At 41.0% G+C, this 20,073-nt stretch overlaps 2 protein-coding genes across 5 annotated transcripts in view; both read left to right on the plus strand.

The window, feature by feature from the left end:
- The first annotated feature begins 1,142 nt into the window (after positions 1–1,142).
- On the plus strand, positions 1,143–14,230 carry CPB2 (carboxypeptidase B2). Its single transcript, XM_066313296.1, has 11 exons — positions 1,143–1,235; positions 4,508–4,583; positions 6,514–6,638; positions 6,730–6,838; positions 7,366–7,467; positions 8,022–8,126; positions 10,673–10,789; positions 11,239–11,329; positions 12,533–12,735; positions 13,754–13,838; positions 13,962–14,230. Exons 1-11 carry the CDS (start codon positions 1,159–1,161, stop codon positions 14,144–14,146), a joined length of 1,275 nt encoding a protein of 424 aa, XP_066169393.1. The 5' UTR covers positions 1,143–1,158; the 3' UTR covers positions 14,147–14,230.
- A 1,307-nt stretch (positions 14,231–15,537) lies between these two features.
- ZC3H13 (zinc finger CCCH-type containing 13) overlaps positions 15,538–20,073 on the plus strand; it is a 47,018-nt gene continuing 42,482 nt past the window's right edge. For 2 of the 4 annotated variants that reach the window (XM_066313298.1, XM_066313300.1), the window contains exon 1: positions 15,619–15,745. The gene's annotated coding sequence lies outside the window, so the exon portion shown is untranslated. Of the gene's footprint in view, positions 15,746–20,073 lie in introns of all 4 variants that reach the window. The other 2 variants (XM_066313297.1, XM_066313301.1) reach the window with 2 other exon arrangements.

Here is a 20,073-nt window from a genome sequence, read left to right on the forward strand (position 1 = left end):
CACCTCTGTTGAGTTCCGTCACCAAAAACTCAGCTGTCTGGCTTCTTAGGACAGGGCTGCCCTTCTGAAACAATTAGACCAAACAAACAAAAAAAACCCCAGGGCTGTGTTTGACTTCCAAAGGCCTGGCTCCCTGCTTAGGTGGAGAATTGGCTCTGATCCTGACCACTCCAGAGCTGTTCTAGAGGATGTTCATGGATGCAATCTAGTCTGCACTGGTTAACCTTAGGTCCAGGGCTTGTTCCCAGGCATTCTTCACCCAGGGTATAGCTATAACCCTGAGCATCAATTAATTTTGTTCCCTCATTCACATCCAGGTCTTGGCTCCCTGGTGTTCACTCCTCAGTCCTCGTCTGGAATGAATTCCCTCTGAAAGAGGACTTAAACCAGGATAATCAGTTGTGTCTTAGTCAAGTTTGGATTTGCTATTCAAGCACGGAATGGACATGGAGATCACCTATTCTGGACATGCCACATTCACACAGCTTTTCAGCAGGTCCTCTATGGATAATTATGGATAGAGATATGGGAAGCAAATCTTGGGGGCATGCAAAAATTAATAATAATGAGATGAAGTGTCACTTGTACTTTTTCTTGAAAAGAAATCCTTATGACATCCCTAAGTAAAATACATGGATGTCAAAGCATCACAAAAACATGTCTCACTTGCTCCTTGTTTTCTCTGCTAGCAATTTCCAGGAAAAGAGGCTTTCCTGTTCAGAATTTTTCTGTTTGGACTTAACCTCATTCCCACTGCTTTGAACTAGATTCATGCTTGGCTGTGATGTTTTATATGAGACCTGGATGCAGCATTCTGCTGTACCTCCACAAATATTAGATTACAAAAGCTTTGTGCTTAGTGTTCTTTCTTATGTCTGTGGTTCGTAGCTGCAACAAAATAAAAGGCTGAGATGACAAAGTAGTTTGTCAATATGAAAATGTCCAAAATGTATTTTATCCTCTTGTACATGGATGACACCAATACGAGCAGAACCTCCCCAGGGAGCTCTGTCATATTGACTTAGCCACCAGGAGTTTGGGGTTGAAGTAAGAGGCAGTATTAAATTTTAACTACTCTTTAAATAACATTTTTAAAATCAATAATGTAGGTCTTGAACCCTTGGCTTTCCTACTGCATTTGGTCTTGTTGTGGGTGCCATGAAGATGAAGTTTTACCTACTCTTTTTTACACTTTTTATCTTGGTTCCAGAGAAGCATGCCTTCACTATTCCAAGGTAAAATATCTACTGATGCTACTGAGCATTCTGGTGTGTGGTGTGTGGGACAGGGAAAATATTGATGCAAAATATTCTGAGTTGCATAAGAAAACATTTCTCAAAGGTTGACATATATTTATTGCCCTTGTAATTGGATACGTGGTTCAATTTAACATAAAGATGGTGGAGGAAATGACATTATTTTAAGTCTTCTTTGCATCCATAAATCCTATGTTTTTAATCATATTAAGACTACTCTTTTCGGTCTAAGTGCAAATCAATTCTGTTCATTCAGTACTTTTGAATGCCAATAAAGGGCATTTTGAAACTTAATGGGAAAAAATAATTTGCTTCGTTTGCCTTAAAACAAAATCTTAAATGAATTACTTCTTGAGGTAGAAAGAGAAACCATTTCAGAAAGTGCTAACAATCTGTTTTCTTTCCAAGGCAGCTTTTATGATGCTTTTTCCAGGCATAAATCATTTTTGAATAACCATCTGGTATTTGTACCATGTTTCAGAAGCAGCTTTATTGTTACCTATCGATAAACTTCAGAAATGCCCTGAAACCAAATGCTTTCTTAAAACATGAGAACATATGTCAAAGATGAAGACAGGCAAAGTGCTTTTATTTTCTGCATGTACCACTGGTTTAAAAACCTGAAATGTTTTAAAGAGTAGAACCAAAAAAATAAGTTCCTCCTGTGGTGATTTTAAGCAAAGCTGAACAACCTAGGATTGAGTACAACCTGCTCCCAAACTAAAATATCTACACAAATAAAATGTGAATTATTTCCCATATCCCTTCTGTGATTTTGCACCACTCTGCAGACCTTTGAGAGGTAAACACCATTGAGTTCATGCCTTAAAAAGTGGATCTTTCCTCTCCCTTTGTCTTGCAATCATAATTTGTTGTGGATTGCTATGGAGGTGAGAGGGTTAAAGTAGGGGGAAACAAATGCAGGTTTAGGTGAATTCACTGGAACAATATTGCTCTGTGCTACTTGAAGATTTATTTATTTCATGTTTAAATAGAACACTGAATATCTGACTCTTTAAGAAGAAGAATATGCTGTTTCCCACTGGAAAGCAGAAGCCTAACCCCAGCCCCAGTTACAAAAATAGCTAAAATAATGAGGTTCACCTGACTAGATGGAATTTTTTATACAGCTTGGTGTAGGAAGAAGTCCTCTTCACCTTTTTGTACAGTTAGTGGGGAAAAAAATGTGTGTTTAGAAGGCAATTCATTTCAGGTTAGCCGACACATCTAAATTAGCTCAGATTAACCTGCCCCCTAAAGTGCCTGTTTCTTTATTAAGACAGTGCCTAGCTCAGATGAAGTTATCAAACCCATCTAAAATTAACTGAAATGTATCTTAACCAGTTACAGGGTAAGAAATGAGTATTGTAGGGTGGGGATAGCAGCTGGACTTCTACAAAAAAGTAAAAGGGAAAGGAAAAAGATATGGGAAACAGAGACAGAGCCCAGTGGAACTCTGGCAGAATGTAGGAAGAAGAGAACGAGAAGGATCTTTTCAAAGACAAACTGAAAGCAACCAGGGAAGGAAGGCATGAGAACAGAAAGAAAAGAGCTGTGTTTAAGATGACCAGGTCCAGCTGTACAGGGGCTGCATGAAGCAGGGAGTACAGGGCTGTTCCAGGGCTTGGTATAAGGGTAATGATTAAAGATTTTGTTTGGGTGTTTTCTATGAAGAGTGGGGAAGAACGCAGATGAAAGACAGTATAATGCCAAATCAAAGCAGGGGAACTGAGAAGGACAGCAGCTACAGTTTTGGCTGTCAATACCCACTACACTGAAATGCAGGGGCAGAATTTGGATCAGCTTATTCAGAGTATTCAGGTCCTATCACAAGAGCTAGAGAGGAATTATAACACCTGTTCAGTACTTGCCACACTCAGAAGAAATATTTGTGCAACAAACGGTGGTGTACCAGTACACACCAGCTTACTCATTATGGTGCTCTCAGCCTGTGGGAATCATGCAACGAAACCAGATGCAGCTCCTGTATGAAAAGACTCCTTCAGCTATAAGAAGACATTCATTTTTAAGATAGCCTCAAACACACATTTCAGAGTGCAGTTACCAAAAGAAATAGGGAAACTGCCCACCTTGCCTGTCCCTGATTGTTTTTTGATGTTCTGTCAAATGATGGTGGAGGCAAAAATAGGGTTGGCATGTTGTTGGTTCTGCATGAGAAACAACAGTGATTGCTTGGAGCCTGGCTAAAAGTAAAGATGAATCACCTGGTTGCCAGATGTGTCAGGTTTCTGCTTGAAATCAGTCACAGCAATAAGCTGTGACAATCATGTTATGCTGCATGGAAACCCTAGTTTTGAGGGCCCTGCCTCCTTTCTTTTCAGGACAGTCTCTGCAGACAGGGCTGGCAGGGACTTTGATCGTGCCTGGTTTACACAGTGCCACCAGTTCCACATGATTAGATGGCTGAGAGCCACACCAGCCCAGGAAATGGAAAGACGGGTCTGACATTCCCCTGAGTCTCCTTCTTCTACACACACAAGTTATTTTCAACACCTATTCAATGCGATTTTTAATTGATTAGGACTCAATGCAGAGTGCTATTTTTTATTTTCCAGAAAGGGAATTTCACTTCTGTCACCAACAGTGGGGTCAGGCATGGAGTAGCTAGGAAACACCATGTCATGTACAGCACGTCCAGACCATGGTTTTCAAATAGAAGGGGAATATAAGTTACTGGGCAAAGATGGGGAGGACAGTGGTGCAGACAATCCAAAACAATAGCAGCAGAGGGACACAAATGAGGAAACCAGAAAAACTTGACTGAAGTAGGAATGCACATCTACAGAACATCATGCATGGCTTTTTGCCATACCTGTGGGGGCTTTTGGCAGACTGGGAGGGCTGATGTCTCTGCTGAATGATGACTGAGAAACTCACGGGACAGTAGGGGAGCCATCTTCCTGTTCTCAGCTCGTTTTCAACTGCTGCTGATGCATTGTGGATTAGCTGGGACTGGTGGCTGCAGTGCTGATGCCAGCTCCCAGGAGCAATCTCAGTGTTCAGCAGGAAATATTGGCTACCAGAGCCTTGCACCATCTTTTTCATGGATTTTACTGATTGGGAGATGCAGAGGATGGAACCAGATTCAATATCTTCACTACTGGATTGTCTTTGGGTTCACGGCAGCCAAGCCAGGGAAAACGAGAGAGGCCAAGCCTGCTTCTCCACTTCTGCGTGAACTGGAGCTGCTCCAAGTACCTGTGCTTTCCCTAAACACCCTTGTTTTTCAGCGATGAAGTTTTGTGGGCTCTCCCGCAAACTGATGAACAAGTTGAAGCTCTTCAGGATTTACTGAACACCACTGAGGTAAACAGATTATTCTGCCTCTCTGAACTCTGGGCCAAATTTTACCCCAAGTGCCCTAATACTGCCTCTCCCTCCCACAAAAGATCTAGCTCACTTCCATTCATTTGTTCTAATACATCAGTTCAGGAAATGCTTGGTTTTCCTTTCTCAGTACCTTCTGATTTACATGAGGAGACCCCTACATAATGTTTCAGTATTATACTGGAGCTCATATTTCTGCAATTGATTTTGTGTATTAAGACACTGCTAAGCTGGCAAAGCACAGTAAGTAGAAATATATGTGCTAAGGAACCTCAGCACTTTTGACCGGTGTGATCTCGACCTATATGGCCTGCACTCCTTTGAAGATCAAGACTGGATTATTGTGGTATTATTTTAAAGGTAGCATCTAGAAGAAAAAAAAAATCTTAAATAATACTTTTGTATTATTATTGCTTTTATCTTCCATTAGATAAAGGAGTATTTAGTTAAACTGAGACATCTCTTCCTCTGCACTTGCCCAATCACACCTCCCCAGTTTGAACTCAATGCCGCAACAAAGGCGTAACCATTCTCTCAATCAACATAGCTTACAGGATGATTGAGGACAGGTTTCATATAACTGAGAGCTTTTAAAGGTGTCCATGCCAAATCTTTCTCTGTCTTTCTTACCTCCTATTCATTTTATGCCCACCCCAAAATCCTTCTGTTGTCCCTACTAGCATCTTCTAATCCTTCCCTTAAGTTCTCAGAAACATTTGGATTACCTTCTTTGCTTCCTTTTCCACCTTCACAAGTTAAATCACATATACATCTCTTTTTCTGCACCAATATAAACCTCTGCTCCTCCATCTTTTTTTACTACGTAGTTCTTCACTTTCTTGTACACAGGAACCCCACGAAGTCAGGAAGAAGAACTGCAGCACACTCAGCGCAGAGAGGGCTTGTGACTGAGTTTCAAGTCTTTAATGGGAATATGCAAACCAAATATTTTTCATGGGTTATAAACTGGACAATTTGTTTCCATGACTATAAACTATAGTCAAGCTATAAGAAAGAAACAGAATGGGAATGGCAAAAGGAAAGGCAATAGGAAAGGCAATAGGAAAGGGAAAAAGAAAGGGTAGACACAAACAGTACCTCATAACTGATTGTAGTGGTTTATTTGTCATTCAAACATTTTTTCTTTTGCAACAGAACCATAAAGGAAAAAAGTAAACTCTATTGTCTGGTGAATTCATGCTGTATGATGCCCTAAAAATGCATCCAAGAATTATGCTGACTTTTTTCACACTCTAAATTTATGCCTAATTTACTGCTGTCACCCCTAGATATTTTCGTATTATTGGTTCTGAAGTTTCAGTCTTTTATTGAATATATTTGCTTCTGATTTTATTATTGTAAAATATTTAATTTTACCAAGAACAATCTCATTTTCTTACTTTTCTCCAATTTCTAATCTCTGTATTGCTTCTTCAGCTTGACTTATATTCAAACCCCTTCTGGCATTTATTTCCTCCCTGATCAAAGTCATCAGAGAATACAATAACTACAAAGACAGGTCTGATCTTCATTAATTCTCCAAATACCCTCAGGGAAAATAACTCTCAGCAGACTTGAAAACATGTAACATAATAACCAGCTAAACATATCTATTATACTAGAAATACTATCTCAGCAAAGGTTATGTTCTTGTCTTCGTTCTTGATTTATGAATTTCTGTGCAGAAGTCATTATAAACCTTTCTTAAATACACACATTTCATTTCCAGAAGTAGCAGAATGCTACATATCACAAGGAACATTAAACTACTTGTTACGAGCAGTCTCTTAAATTGAAAACACATGCTTTCATTATTTCCAAAATGCTTATTAAATGTTACTAAGAATATTTTTGCTTTCCTCAAAAAAAAAAAAAAAAAAAACATAAAATGTTTTTGGAAACTTTGTAGGTCATTCTCTGGCAACCTGTTGTTGTCGAAAACATCAAGAAGGACAGAGAAGTCCATTTCTATGTCAGGGCATCCAACATAAATATCATAAAAGCTCAGTTAAGGCAACTGGCCATCCAACACAAGTATGTATTTTTTATCTGTTGTCACGAATGATTCTGTAAAGTTGTTTGTCATTTATTTAACAGGAGGTTGTGCTCTTCCTTTGTTATTCAGAGTCTTGATGGGAGACGTTCAAGGAATTATTGAAAAACAGACTGCCAATGACACAATCAATGTTCGTGGATCTTCCTCATACTATGAAAGCTACCATTCAATGAATGAAGTAAGCTATTTTTGCTGTGAACATCTGTAGTTGCAAAGGGTGAAATTTGTCTCATGGTTGAGAATGGAGATGGAAAAATTCATTAGCAGTTAATAATTACCACTGTACTGCTCAACAAATAAGAGTTATATTTATTGTAATGCTTTCATAGAGATAGAAAGAAGCATCAGACAAAATCTCTCATGCATGTATTGCCTCAAACTGTCATTGAAAGGGAGTAAATACAGAAGCAAAATGAGGTCACAAAACAAACATAAATATTTAAAATATGAAATCAATAATAACTTGAACAAATAGAACTAAACAAGAATTTCAGGGCTACATTTGGACTGTGTTGTGACTGTATCTTACTGTTTGTTTTAACAAAAATTAGAGTCAGGCAAGTGGTAAGTGGATTGAATTATTAGGGTTTTTTTTTACCATCAGATAAAAATTAGGAGAGGTAAAATTAATTTAAGTCTAGACCACTTTTAGGGATGAAGGAAAACAATAGAGAGAAGACCCACTTACTAACTTCTCACTTGCAGATATATCGTTGGATGGAGAAAATAGTGAAAGACCACTCTGATCTCCTCGAGAAAATATATATTGGATCATCCTATGAAAAGCGACCGCTTTATGTTCTGAAGGTACACCTGTGACTTACTGCAAAAACTGTTGAAGTAGTACTGTAAGCAAATGATGGGATTTGGCCAAGACATTTCCTTGAATCTATCCCTACATTCATATTTTTTGTGCTTTTAGAAGTTTCCTAAGTTGTTCTAGTAAGATGCATTACTGTTGCAGATGCATTTGACCGGATTAGGTTCCTTTCTGGGTGACAAGGAAGTTACCACATCTAGGCCATCATGCAAAGGCATGAAATACTGACGCAGGGGATATCTTCTTCTGTTGATGAGGCCAGTCTAGTCTAGTCTGTTGCCCTGCATAGCTGCTGGCAGACTCACCTGACCTCAGGTCTTGCTGTAGTCTTGATGCCTGTGCTAGGACTTTGCAAGCAGCCTGGGTGCGGCTCTGTGACTGCATGCAAACCTAATCAATGGCTGCATCCTGGCCCAGGATCAGTCTGAGCTCTCCTTACAAGACAGATGCCTCTTCTTTCATCTTGGCTGCCTTTTCACTTCCACTTTAATGAGGTACCCTTTACAATGGTGACATTTGAATGCAATCTCTCTTTTATCAGATTTCTAAGAGCAAGGAAAACTCAAAAAATGCCATATGGATTGACTGTGGTATCCACGCTAGAGAATGGATTTCTCCTGCTTTTTGCCTGTGGTTCATAGGTCACGTGAGTACACAATCACATCAAATTACTGTTTTCAAAGCAAAGCAAAAAATCTTGATGCCATTTACCTCTGACCAACTGCATTCTAGGATCCATAAAGCCTTAATCCATTTACTCACACAACAGCAACACATGACATTTGTGTCTAAGCTGCAAGCATAGCAGTGTGTGTGTGTTGTGTGCATGTCAGTAGATAAGGGTATGTGTGTATGAGAGAAACAGAAAGTCATTGAGAGTGAATGCAAAGGAGCTCAAATATATTATCAAGTGTGAAAGAAAACCCAAAGTATGTACTGCAAATTCAACAGAGACATTTATTGCTAAGAATGGTCAGGGATGGAGAGGGCATGCCAGAAAAAGCACGTGTTTGGTAACCTACTAGGGCCGTGTCTGCACTGCCACATGGATTCCAGGAGTGGTCTTGGCTCTAAGCCACGCAGCACACGGTGTCTTGTGTCCGTAATACTGCAACTGGCACTGCCTGGAGCAGATCAGAAGACACACATGGTGAGCTCAAGCTGTCCTATAACCCTTGGCGCTTCCCTATGTGCCTTCCTAGAGGAACAGGTATCCCATACTTGCCTGTTACAGACATTGCACAGCTCCACACCAGCAATTCACTGGCTACGATGCATCACCTACTCCCGTGTCTATTGCTATTGCTCCTCCTGACTCCATGTTTTTCATCTGTGCTCCTGCTTTTTTCTGGATCTGCAGAGAATACAGCCACATAAGCCACTTTCTTCTGAAGGTATTATCCCTGCTAGTGATACCCTCATGTCAGACCTCCAGAACATGACCAACAACATCCAGCGGTAGTACCAGTTCATGGAAACTAGAAAATCACTGATGGGTTGAGCCTATAGATTAATCACTGATGGGATGGGCTTAGAATAACCAGCCTTAATGTGTGGCCACAGACAAACAGACACATCTATCTTTAGTATCTTTATTATCTACACTGCTCAGAAGAGGGAACAAAGGTGTACCAAAAGAAACAACATCCACAGTTTACAACTGGATTTTAAAATATATTGCCTTGGTCCTGTTGAACTTAAGGCATCTCTGCTGAACTCCTTATGGTGAGCTGCTGACCCAGTCCCTGGTATGGACCAGGAAAAGACTTCTGAGGCCTTTCTGGCCCAGACAAGATTGCCTATCTTGCTCATTTAATGTTCTGAGGTATTATTTTATTATTACTTTTTCACAAAAGCAAAGTTCACAGTAAAAAAAAACTAGATGACACTGAGACTTCAGTCGCCAGTACTGTAGTCAGAGAAACAACAGAGACAAGTCCTTGAAATGTGAATTATGATTTGGCCATGATGGAACTAAATAATGTGGATGATGATGATGATGATAATAATAACAATAAAAAATTTATTTATTTTTGTCATCAGTCACAGCTATAAAATCTCAATGCCTAAAATATTTCAAAGGATATTGCAGGAGTTAGGGACAGATATAGCTGAATGTACCTTGTGACACACTGATAATCCCAGCTTTCAAGGTTCTACTGGATAGAAATGCATTTGCCCTTTTCACACTGCTCCAAATAATTACCAGCTGTGCTGTCATTTTGCCAGTGACATGTCCCTGCAGCATTTTTCAGAAGTAACAAGCTGAACATTTAGGTTCTCCATTCCTTTGATCTAATTTATGTGGTTCAAATTCAAATTTTGTTTCTTTATCTCTTCATGAAACAACATTTTAAAATCTGACATTAATACATATCTGCACACATGCACTAAAATCATCAGGTCTCCCTAGCAAATCCTAGGCATTCTTTATAATGGGTCCACTTTTTATAATTTAATTTTGTCATTAAGATTGTAGAAAGATTGACATTTCTCATTTACTCAAAGGTAGTCAATTGCCTGAGGATAACTAGGAAGGATTTAAAATGAAAGAAGGTGATCTAAGTAAGGCATTAAAAAAAAAAAAAAAAAAAAAAAAAGGGATGATGAAGGACTTAGTCTATTCTAATAGTAACAAACACACTTACCTAGATTAAAATTTATTTCTTTGTCATGGACCGACAACCAGGTTTGGTATCACTAAAGCCTTCAAAATAAGCTGAGAAGCAAAATTAGTAATGTAGATCTTACTGACTCTTGTCATACAGCTGCATTGAACTCACAATCTAACAACAATAAATAATGATATGTACAGCAGCCATTTGAAATATTACTTGCTATTTTGAAGCTTGCTGTATGTTGGGTAGGGGGAGGGTTTCTATTACTTACACAGGCAGCAAAAGCTCAAACCCTCCTATTAATGGGCTTCATTTCTGTCTCATGACCACCCACTAACAATAAAGGACTGTAGAGTATCTGACTGACTGTATCAATTTCTCCCCATGGCACTTCTGAGCAGAGACCTACTTTGCTATTTAACCATTTCCATCATGTGATGAGCCTTATCAGATTCAGGTGGACTGCTCTGATAATTGCACATTTATTTTACATATGCCACCAGGTACCTTTGTAGGAAGGTAAGAAAAATAACAACTACAAATACTTTTAATGTGTTTTCCTTGTGCTTTATAGGCAATCCATGTGCGTGAGAAAGATCCAACTATGACAACCCTTCTGGAGCACTTTGATTTCTACATCATGCCTGTGATAAATGTGGATGGTTATGAGTACACGTGGAGCCACCCCTCTGTATGTAGACCTTTTTTGACAGGTTGTGGAAGGTACTGATTTATGGGAATTATCATTGTGCATGGCTAGGGCATAGTTTCCATCCTGGAACTGCACACCCCAAACTCTTACTCTGTACTTGGAATTTCTGCATCTTTGCACAAAGAATGCTGGATTTGTGCTCCTAAATTCACATACTTGGGGAAACTGTATGTCTTCTGCCCTCCTTCCACAGTCCTTTCAAATTCCGTTGAAATTAGAGTGTGATCGCTTCCCATCCTACCCAACATTTCCTTTTATCACGCAGCCTTGCTGGCAAGCAGACTGTGATTTTAGAATCTTCCTTGGCTTTCACTAGCACAGGATTGCAGAGGCACAAATGGGAAGTCACACTTAACTAGCCAGTGAGGTGGTGCAGTCACTTTTTCAGCATTTTCCCCTCAACATGACTTGTGTGTCTCTTTCAATAGAATCGGCTGTGGAGAAAAAGTCGCTCCTCGCACGGTAACAGCAAGTGCATTGGTACTGACATGAACAGGAATTTTGATGCACACTGGTGTGGTAGGACATAATTTTCTTCCTATTGTACTCCCACCTCACTTTTGGGCTTTAATGTTTTTTTATTTTGAAAACATTTTCATCTACCGTTCCACAAAGTTAATACAAAGACAAATGCAGCTGTGTAACTGTTATGAACTGGTGAAAACTTTCCCAGCTTTAGATAATCCTTTTTGGGACTCAAGATTTTTCATCCCCAGATAACACATCATAGAATAACCTCTTCCCAGCACAACAGAGCCCCTTGCCTCACACCATGGCACACCTGGGGTAGGCTGTTGGTGCAAAGAAAGAAAAAGGGAAGAGGTGGCCCTTGTAATGTCACCCAAGGCCTGTTGCACTATCCAGCTGAGTAGATGCTCTGCTGTGGTGTACAAACTGGTCAGCTCCATCATCCTTCCATAATGCTGGGCTGACCAAGGTTTTTTGGTCCTTAGTGATTCTTATGAAGACTATATCATATTTAATTACTGCAGGCACTTTAGTAATTGACAAGTGTTTTTCATAGGCTGCAGAATAGCTGCCTTAAAATGTTACTCTATAGATCAGATCTGACTTCACTCAGTGCTGACACTAAAGTCCTATATGGATTTCAGTAATTCTAGCCCATTGCTAAACTATCCATGGCTGTTATATCAAGAAAAACATTTTTTCCCCTAAACACTAAAGATCCTGACTGCTTCCAGAAAGTTATTTGGTCTTATTCTGAAGGCAGAAGTGGTGAATCCTAATTATCTTCTTGATAATTTGTTCCACTGTCAATTTTTCTTTAAAATCTTCGTTTTGATTTGTTTCGTCAGCTTCCCATTGGGGGTTTGCTTTCCCACAAGATTAAATAACCATGTAGAACTGCCTTTTTCCTGTAGTAGTTCTAGATTTTAAGATGTGGTCTCACAATCATGTGATGATTTTAAATGAAGCCTATTCATCCTCTCCTCTAAGACCTTTTTATCCAGTCTTTGAATTCCTTTTTTTCACATATTCTCCTTGATTGTTTCTAAAAGCATTATAGGTAAGAAATCCTGGTAGGTTCACAGAGATTTCTACAAGCAGGAGTTCATTCCATAGCATGGTGGAATCCATGATTTCTTGTGTATTAGCATCATACTAATGTTCTTTCATTTCATACTCTTGCATTTTCCATGAACAGAAATGCAGAAGGGAAAAAGGAGCAAAACTGTGCACTTTTTTTTGTTGTTGTTAAAGGTCCAGGAGCATCTCACTCTGAATGCCAGGAGATATACTGTGGACCCTACCCAGAGTCTGAGCCTGAAGTGAAAGCAGTGGCTCGCTTCATCAGAGACCACAAAGACACCATCAAAGCCTACATAACCATGCACTCCTACTCCCAGTTGGTGTTGTTTCCATATTCTTACACTATGAAGAAAAGCAAAGACCATGAGGAACTGGTAAGTGTTCCCACCTCCTGAAGTTTCACACTTATTTCAGAACTATTCACCCAGCTTGGTTAGTCTTGTAATGAGAGAGTCGCTGTGCTGTGAAGATCAAGAATAAGGAAATAACATTTTTCTAGATGTTCTTTAAACTTTAAAAAGTCTAGGCTGGTCTAGCAGTGTGTAAGTCAGTAAGCTTCTTCTGAAGGCTACAGAAAAAAATGAAAATATTTGTTCCAGACTGATTATACATCAAAAACACCTAGTAAGTTGAAGCTGCTGCTAAAAGAGCAAAGTCCTGTTGCTCTGAACATCTTGAAAAGATAGATATGTGCAAATTCTTCATTATGTTGTATGATTTATATAAACTCTGAAATTAATTGGGTGTAGAAAACACCCTTTGCATACCTCAGCAATGAGGTATTCTGGTGGACACTTGCTACTTTTACTAAAGCTTTTTCTAGAGATACTTATTTAAAATTGTCCTAGTGGTAGGATGGAAAGTATATCCTGCATATGTACAATTTACTTTCTTGAGCCACCAAATGACACTGTACAAACTCTCACTGGAAAGAGTGGAGTTCAAAACAGAACAGTTACTCTTTCCCTGTAAAGCAGAAAGAGGTGCACTGATTCTCGGCATTTCAGCCTTTTTTGTGGCTTAAGAGTAGGGTTCCTTCAATCAAAATATTTTCCTGTCATACTTGTCAATATTACTTAAATAAAGAGTGACTTAAGTACTGTGGAAAAAAAATGAATGAGAACAAATGGTTTGACAACAGTTTTCTGCCAGAAGAGGGGATAAGGTCCCATCTATACTTTTTATCTGTTCTATAGCAGAACTGCAATCTGTAGCATGGGCATATGCTGAAAACTTTTACCACATTCAGTGGGTTTTCTAGAACCTTTCATATGATTATTTAACTAATGTGAAATCCTGGGCACATGAGCACACAGTAAGTAAATTCTAACTGCCTACATATTATCTATTTTCATAAGGGCTTAAAGTCAATAATGCTTTGTTTAATTTCAGGAAAGTCTGGCACAGAAAGCAGCTAAAGCTATAAGGAAGACAACTCGGAAAACTTACAGACCTGGTGCTGGTGCACCAACAATCTGTAAGTATGACTTTACTGCAATGAAAGGCATGAGAGTGTGCCCTTGCTAGCACCAGAAGATAGGTTTTGAGCAGAAAAAGGTCTGGTTTCAGGCAATTTTTCTGTTTTCCCTTCCTCACGTAGATTTAGCTCCTGGAGGATCCGATGACTGGGCTTATGATCTTGGCATTAAATATTCTTTTACCTTTGAGCTTCGTGACACAGGAACTTACGGATTTTTGCTTCCTCCTCGAGAAATCAAGCCAACTTGCTTAGAAGCACTTTCTGCTGTCAAAGAGATAGCTCAACATGTTCTACAAAAGTTGTGATGTTGAATATAATTTATTCCGGCATGACGGCACTTAGTTACTTACAAAGATGTAATAAAAAAAAAAAAAAAAATGGTTGTTCCTTTATTGAAATTCTTTCTACACAGGCATAACCCCAGAAGGACTGCACCTCCTATATTTTAGAACACATCAGTTTTTCTCAGCCATACTTATATACCTACATGTACAATGGTAGCTCACTGCATCACAACTGTAATAGAGAGAGCACAGTATAGGGGTTAAAAAGCACACATGTCCCACTAGATGGTGAGAACTTCAGGTAAAGGGTCTCTGACTGACACAGGGCACACTAGGCAGACTCCATCCACAGAAGAGATTCCCCCATGCAGGTAACTTGCGTTACTGTAGGATTTTGTTACAAGAGAACAACCCCACCTATCATGTCCACTGTGAAGGAGGAAGGGTGTTCAGAGCAAGGTGAGGACACACAAGTGGCCAGGCCACCAAGTGGCAGCTGCCCAGAGGCTGCTCCACTACGATTAACCGAGTCCACTCACCCTGCAGCCAAGGGCTGGCTGCAGCATAGCACTGGCCTGAAGACTCTGTAAGACCTTTGTAAGGTGACAGGACAAGGGGCAATGGTTTTAAATCAAAATTAGGCAGGTTTAGATTAAGAAAGAAGGTTTTACAATAAGGATGGTGTGGCACAGGCACAGGTTACCCAGAGAGGTGGCGGATGCCCCATCCCTGGAAACATTTATGGATAGATAGGATGGGGCTCTGAGCAGCCTGCCCTAGTTCAAGATCACAGAAACACAGATTCAGTGAAGTTGGCAAAGACCTCTGAGATCGAGCCCAAGCTACAATCCAACACCACTCTGTCAATTAGACCAGGGCACTGAGTATCCATATTTCAGTATGTACAGTATTTCCTTAAACACCTCCAGCTACAGTGATTCCACCACATCCCTAGACATCCATTCCAATGTTTAATCATCCTTTCTGTGAAGAATTTCTTCCTAATGTTCAACTTGAATCTCCATTGGTGCAGCTTAATACTAGGTCTTCTCGTCCCGCTACTTGTTGCCAGGGAGAAGAGACCGCCCCCGCCTGGGTAAATTTCCTTTCTGGTGGTTGTAGGGAGCGATAAAGGTCCCCCCGGGGGCTCCCCCAGGCTAAACACCCGCTAAAAGCTCCGCCAGGCGCTCCTCGCCCTGTCTCAGCTCCAAGGCCTCAGCCGCCGGCATCGCCGCCCCCGGGAGGCGGGGCCTGGCGCCTCCCCAAGATGGCGGCACCGCCGCTTCTGACCTTCCCGCCACCGCCCCCCGGCTGCGACGTCACCGCCGGCGTCATCGTCGTCATCATCGGCGGCGGCGCGGGCGGCGCGAGGGCCGCCGGGAAGGGCGCGCGGAGGCGGTGGCGGCGGCGGCGCTCCCACGACGGCTGTCCCGGCGCGCGGGGCGGGAGCGGCGGGTCCGCGGGGGCGCGCGCCGCTCCGCGCGCTCCTCCCCCTCCTGCCCGCGCCGCTCCGCGCTCAGGCCCGGGAGGACGGACCCCCCCCTCGCCCCCTCCCACCCTCTCCGCCCCGGGCGGCGGCGGAGGAGGCGGCGGGGAGCGGCGCGGCAGCGCAAGGAGCAGGTGAGTGCGGCGGGGCGGCCGCGGGCGCGGAGGGTGGGGCGGAGAGGCGGGGCGGGCCCCCGCGATCCCTTCCCCCCGCCTGGCCTCGGCCCCGGCCTTGGCTCGGGGCCCCGGGCCTGCGGAGCGGCGGGGAAGGGCCGCGCTCCCGCCCGGCTCGGGGCGCGGCCGGGGCCGCACCGGGGGCTCCCCGAGGAGGACGGGGGGCGCACGGCCGGAGGCGCCGTGTGCCCGGGGCGCCGTTCCGTCGGCCGGTGGTCGTGCGGGAGTCTCCTTGCCGTATACTCGGATAGTCCCTGCTCACGGGGTTTCTTTGGATGGGTTTTGGTTTTGTTAGGGGTTTTTTTCTCCCACTTCAGTAGTGCTCTCCTCCCACTTTCTGGCAGTAAAATAGTTTCTGCTTTATGTGCTCAAGAGGGACTACTAATTTCGCTTGTATAAATTCAGACATCACCGTTCCTTCAGGCAGCGGCTACAGCTAACTCCCATCCCTTCCAGGACTTGTAGCCGGGCTCCTTGGGTTAGTGTGTTACGGGTGGTCTGCTTAGGGCCTCGCCTTTGACTTCTCGATGGATTCTTACTCCACCCTTGATTTCTTGTCAACCTCAACCTTCTGCAAGACTTTTTGAAGATCAGGTGTTTGGCTCTCAGTGGGTTAGCAACCAGCGCTTAGAGGGATCTCGGGCTGGTGATGAAACACTCACGGTTCCTCTGTGCAGACGGGAATGGACTAACTCAGCCGATGCACCTGAACATTAAAGAGTTGTGGCTTTATGTGGCTGTGTCCGAGATAATACGCCCTGCTTCTCAGCGGGTTTGCTGAGAGTGACAGCAGGCTAATGTGCTGATCCAGCTCACAGATCGGAGTGTGTGTACCGAGCAGGCTGGATACTGAGGCAGAGTGAACTTGGACCTGTCCATGCCAGTCTGCACAGACTGTCCCTTAGTCTGGGGACGCATCTTTGAGTATGAAGACTTTGTTAGACCAGGCGTGGAATACTCTATACTTCCTCATATTGTACTGGGGCCTAATGTTTTTATTCACCTGTAGAAAGCCAACCATGATTTTATACTTGTGCAAACATATTTAGCAGTTGTTTATTGCTACTGATGGAGAAATACCGTATGTGAAATTAGAGGGATAGGTTCAAGTTGCTATGGTGATGGGTTACCAACAAGGAGTTTTCAAATTGGGATTAATTTCTAGTTTTGTGTCAAACAGGCTTCTGTGTGTGAGTATTTGACTGCACTTTTGGAAGGTTCATTATGGATGCATTTTTCCATTTTTAGTAATATTTTTAGGTAGTAAACCCATGGAACTTCTTGAAATATTGCTATTTCATTAGTGATGTGACATGGAAGTGTTAACATTGTAATAGTACTGGAAATATTTTCAGGTAAAAGCTCTTCATTTTAAAAAAGGCAGGAAACCATACTCGAAGCTGTTATTTAGTTTTCAACACGTATTTAGTTTATGAAGGAGTGTTAATAATGAGTTTGTATCTGAACTTCTGTAGGACTTTGAAGTAATTTTGCTTGTTATTTGAAATGGCATTTCTTTATCTCTTCACAGGTAGGATTTTTTGAAGTGATGTTATGCTTAGCTTGTGTGCGGTGTGATGTGCATGCGCAGATGTTGACATGCTTATGAGTGATGTCTTGGACTTCCTAAAGAGATTTTTATCTCCTTAAATGTCTTCTTGTTTTTGAACTTTGCTTTTGTTCTGTTACATCTCAGTTTCAAGTTTTCCTGTAGAATCCTTCAGGATTCATTTTTTCAAGGGGCTGGATTAGGTTTTTCTAATAGAAAACCAGGGGTTTCAGATATTGCTTGATTGTAACTTATGTAGTATCACCCTGATTTTGAAGAAAAATGTTAAGCATGCTTGACACCAAAATCTAGGAATACTGGTATTAAAAAATACAGAACTTCAGTGAATGCTGTGTCAGTCATATCATGTCTCATTGATTTCAGTTCATTGGTCAGTGCCCGCTAGGTGCACTCACTTCTCTCAAGTCTGTCACATTTTATATGATTCATGTAAATAACACTCTGTGATGTGTTCTCCTTCAAGTGGTAGTGTAATTAATGTCATTAACAGATAGTCTGTCTCCTTGGGAAAGTTGCTTTATTTAAAAAATAACATAGATGCACCTGTGAATGAGTTATCCTAGTGTTACAATATTTCTAATTTATTGTCAAGGTTGTCATGGATCTTATTTATGCATGGAAAAGTCATAATTTACAGTTAAAATTTTAGGTATAGAAATTATTTTAGGAGGATGAAGTTAACTTTACTTAGTTTCAGAAACTTCATTCTGTTTCAGAAGTAGCAGAAAGTTCCCCTAAGCAGAGTCAGCAATGCAACATCATTTCCCTGAAATAGAGAAGTACATAATATTCTACTTAATTTTTTTTTTTAAATCCTGGTGGTAATTATTTGAAGTGTAGAGAATGCTTAAGGCTCAGTCCACACTGATACTCCCAGCTGTCTAATCTAATCCCACATTAGTGTTTCATAAGGAGATGGTAATTTGGAGGTACAGACATCTGATGGAAAGTCACTGCAGTGCCCATCAGCATGGGATTGATAGCCAGACTCTGATCATCAGTGGTAAAACAGGAGAAGATAAAAATGTTTGAGAAGGGGAATATTTATGGGATGTTCCATTTAAACTGTTCTTGGTTCTCCATTAATGTGCAGTCTGAGAAATCTGGAAATTAAAGACGTAATTTTTTCCCCCAACAGTACTTTGTTTATGGGCAAGTAACCTTCTTAGAAACACCAAACCTGCCCATTATCCATCTGAGATTTTCAGCACTGTTTTAATGTCTGTTTATTTTTCCAACTCACTTGGTCCTCAAAGAATGAAAATGGGACTGACTGCATTTGCAAATGCAGTCTCTCAGATGCAATGTTTGACAAAGTGCAATTCCTCAGTTTGCCTCAGAGTAATGTGTCTGGACTCTGCAGCCTTTGATAACATCTGTATTCACTTAGCAGTGGAATATCTTGCAGTTCTTGTTACATGAGCGAGGCCCTCATGTGATAATATGTGCATACAGAAAGTAAGATGCTGTGCACTCACAGCATGCTGGATTTGTTTCCATGGAGTAATCTATCATGAAATATCTCTTCTGTTAATAAAGGATCTGTTGTTAATTGCAAACTGGTAGATATGGGCCAGACTATTGCTATTGACAGATTGCTGCCTGAAATAGCGCAGGTTTGTTTCTCATTGTAAGTTGTTGTTTTGGGTTTTTTTATATAGGGGGTTTTACAAACCTTAGAAGATTCAGGGTTGAGCGATATTCTTCTTTATGCCAAAATACAGGGAAAAAGGCGGTTGGAGTTAAAATTATCTGTTCAGTTATGATGATGTTGGCTCCTTCATCCTCTCCATGTTTGCAACTATCCTTTTAAGCCTAGTCATCATCATAACTTCCTATACAAGTTAATTCCAAAAAGGTCCTATATGCAGGGTAAATTTTAACATTTAAAATGAAAGTTTTGCCTTTGTTTCTTTGAAAATGGAAGTACATTGGAATCGAGGCAAAATGAATGTGATTTTTCTGTATGCTGCAATGATGCCAGTGTGTGCTGTACTTGCATATTAGATAGGCTCATCTGTCCTTCATGTGTCGAACCCTGTCCCTCTGCCATTGCCAGTGTCGTTTATCTAACCCTTTTTATTTCAGATGTGGCTCTTTCAACTGTAAATATTTAATCCAAATTAGGCATTTGTTATGTGATTGTCTTATTGAAAAAGCTTTTGCATGTGTCAGTTGATTTTTGTATCTTCTATTAAAAGGGTGTGACTGTGTGAAACTGTAGAAATTTAGTAATTTTTTTCTGAAACTCTGTGAGGATCCTGAAATGGAAGGGTGCTCAGCTAGGTGAGATATGGTATTGTTTTGCTTTCTAACTTTGATGGTTTATCCTGTCAGACTTTTTAACTATTGCTGCACATTGAGCTGTCCACAATGACTCCTAATTATTTTTCTCAGAAGACTGGACTAATTTGGTCTCATCAAATATTTAGACAAAATCATTTCTCCTTGTGTGCATTGCATTATATTTATTTGCATTTCATCTGCTGTTGTGTATTACTCAGTTCTCTAACTCAATTAGATCTTCCTGGAAATTACTATTCTTCACAGTTCTTACTAACCCAAATAATTTCATACTACTGGAAATTCTAATATTTGACTATCTGCTTCCACTAATTGATGTTAACCATTGTTTTTAATGTTTGATATACACCATATGGTTAACTTCTACCCTCCCTGGACATCTTGATTCATGTCTTGATTATCTGAACCTTATTAA

Source organism: Sylvia atricapilla, chromosome 2, assembly GCF_009819655.1.
Source record: "Sylvia atricapilla isolate bSylAtr1 chromosome 2, bSylAtr1.pri, whole genome shotgun sequence".
Lineage (NCBI taxonomy): Eukaryota > Metazoa > Chordata > Aves > Passeriformes > Sylviidae > Sylvia > Sylvia atricapilla.

Bases quoted from the DNA above. Each gene is read 5' to 3' on its own strand.
- CPB2 (XM_066313296.1), top strand. From the start codon at position 1,159: ATGAAGATGAAGTTTTACCTACTCTTTTTTACACTTTTTATCTTGGTT. The intron at 4,584-6,513 runs GTAAACAGATTA...GAAACTTTGTAG, and splicing joins ATTTACTGAACACCACTGAG to GTCATTCTCTGGCAACCTGT. The intron at 10,790-11,238 runs GTATGTAGACCT...CTCTTTCAATAG, and splicing joins ACACGTGGAGCCACCCCTCT to AATCGGCTGTGGAGAAAAAG.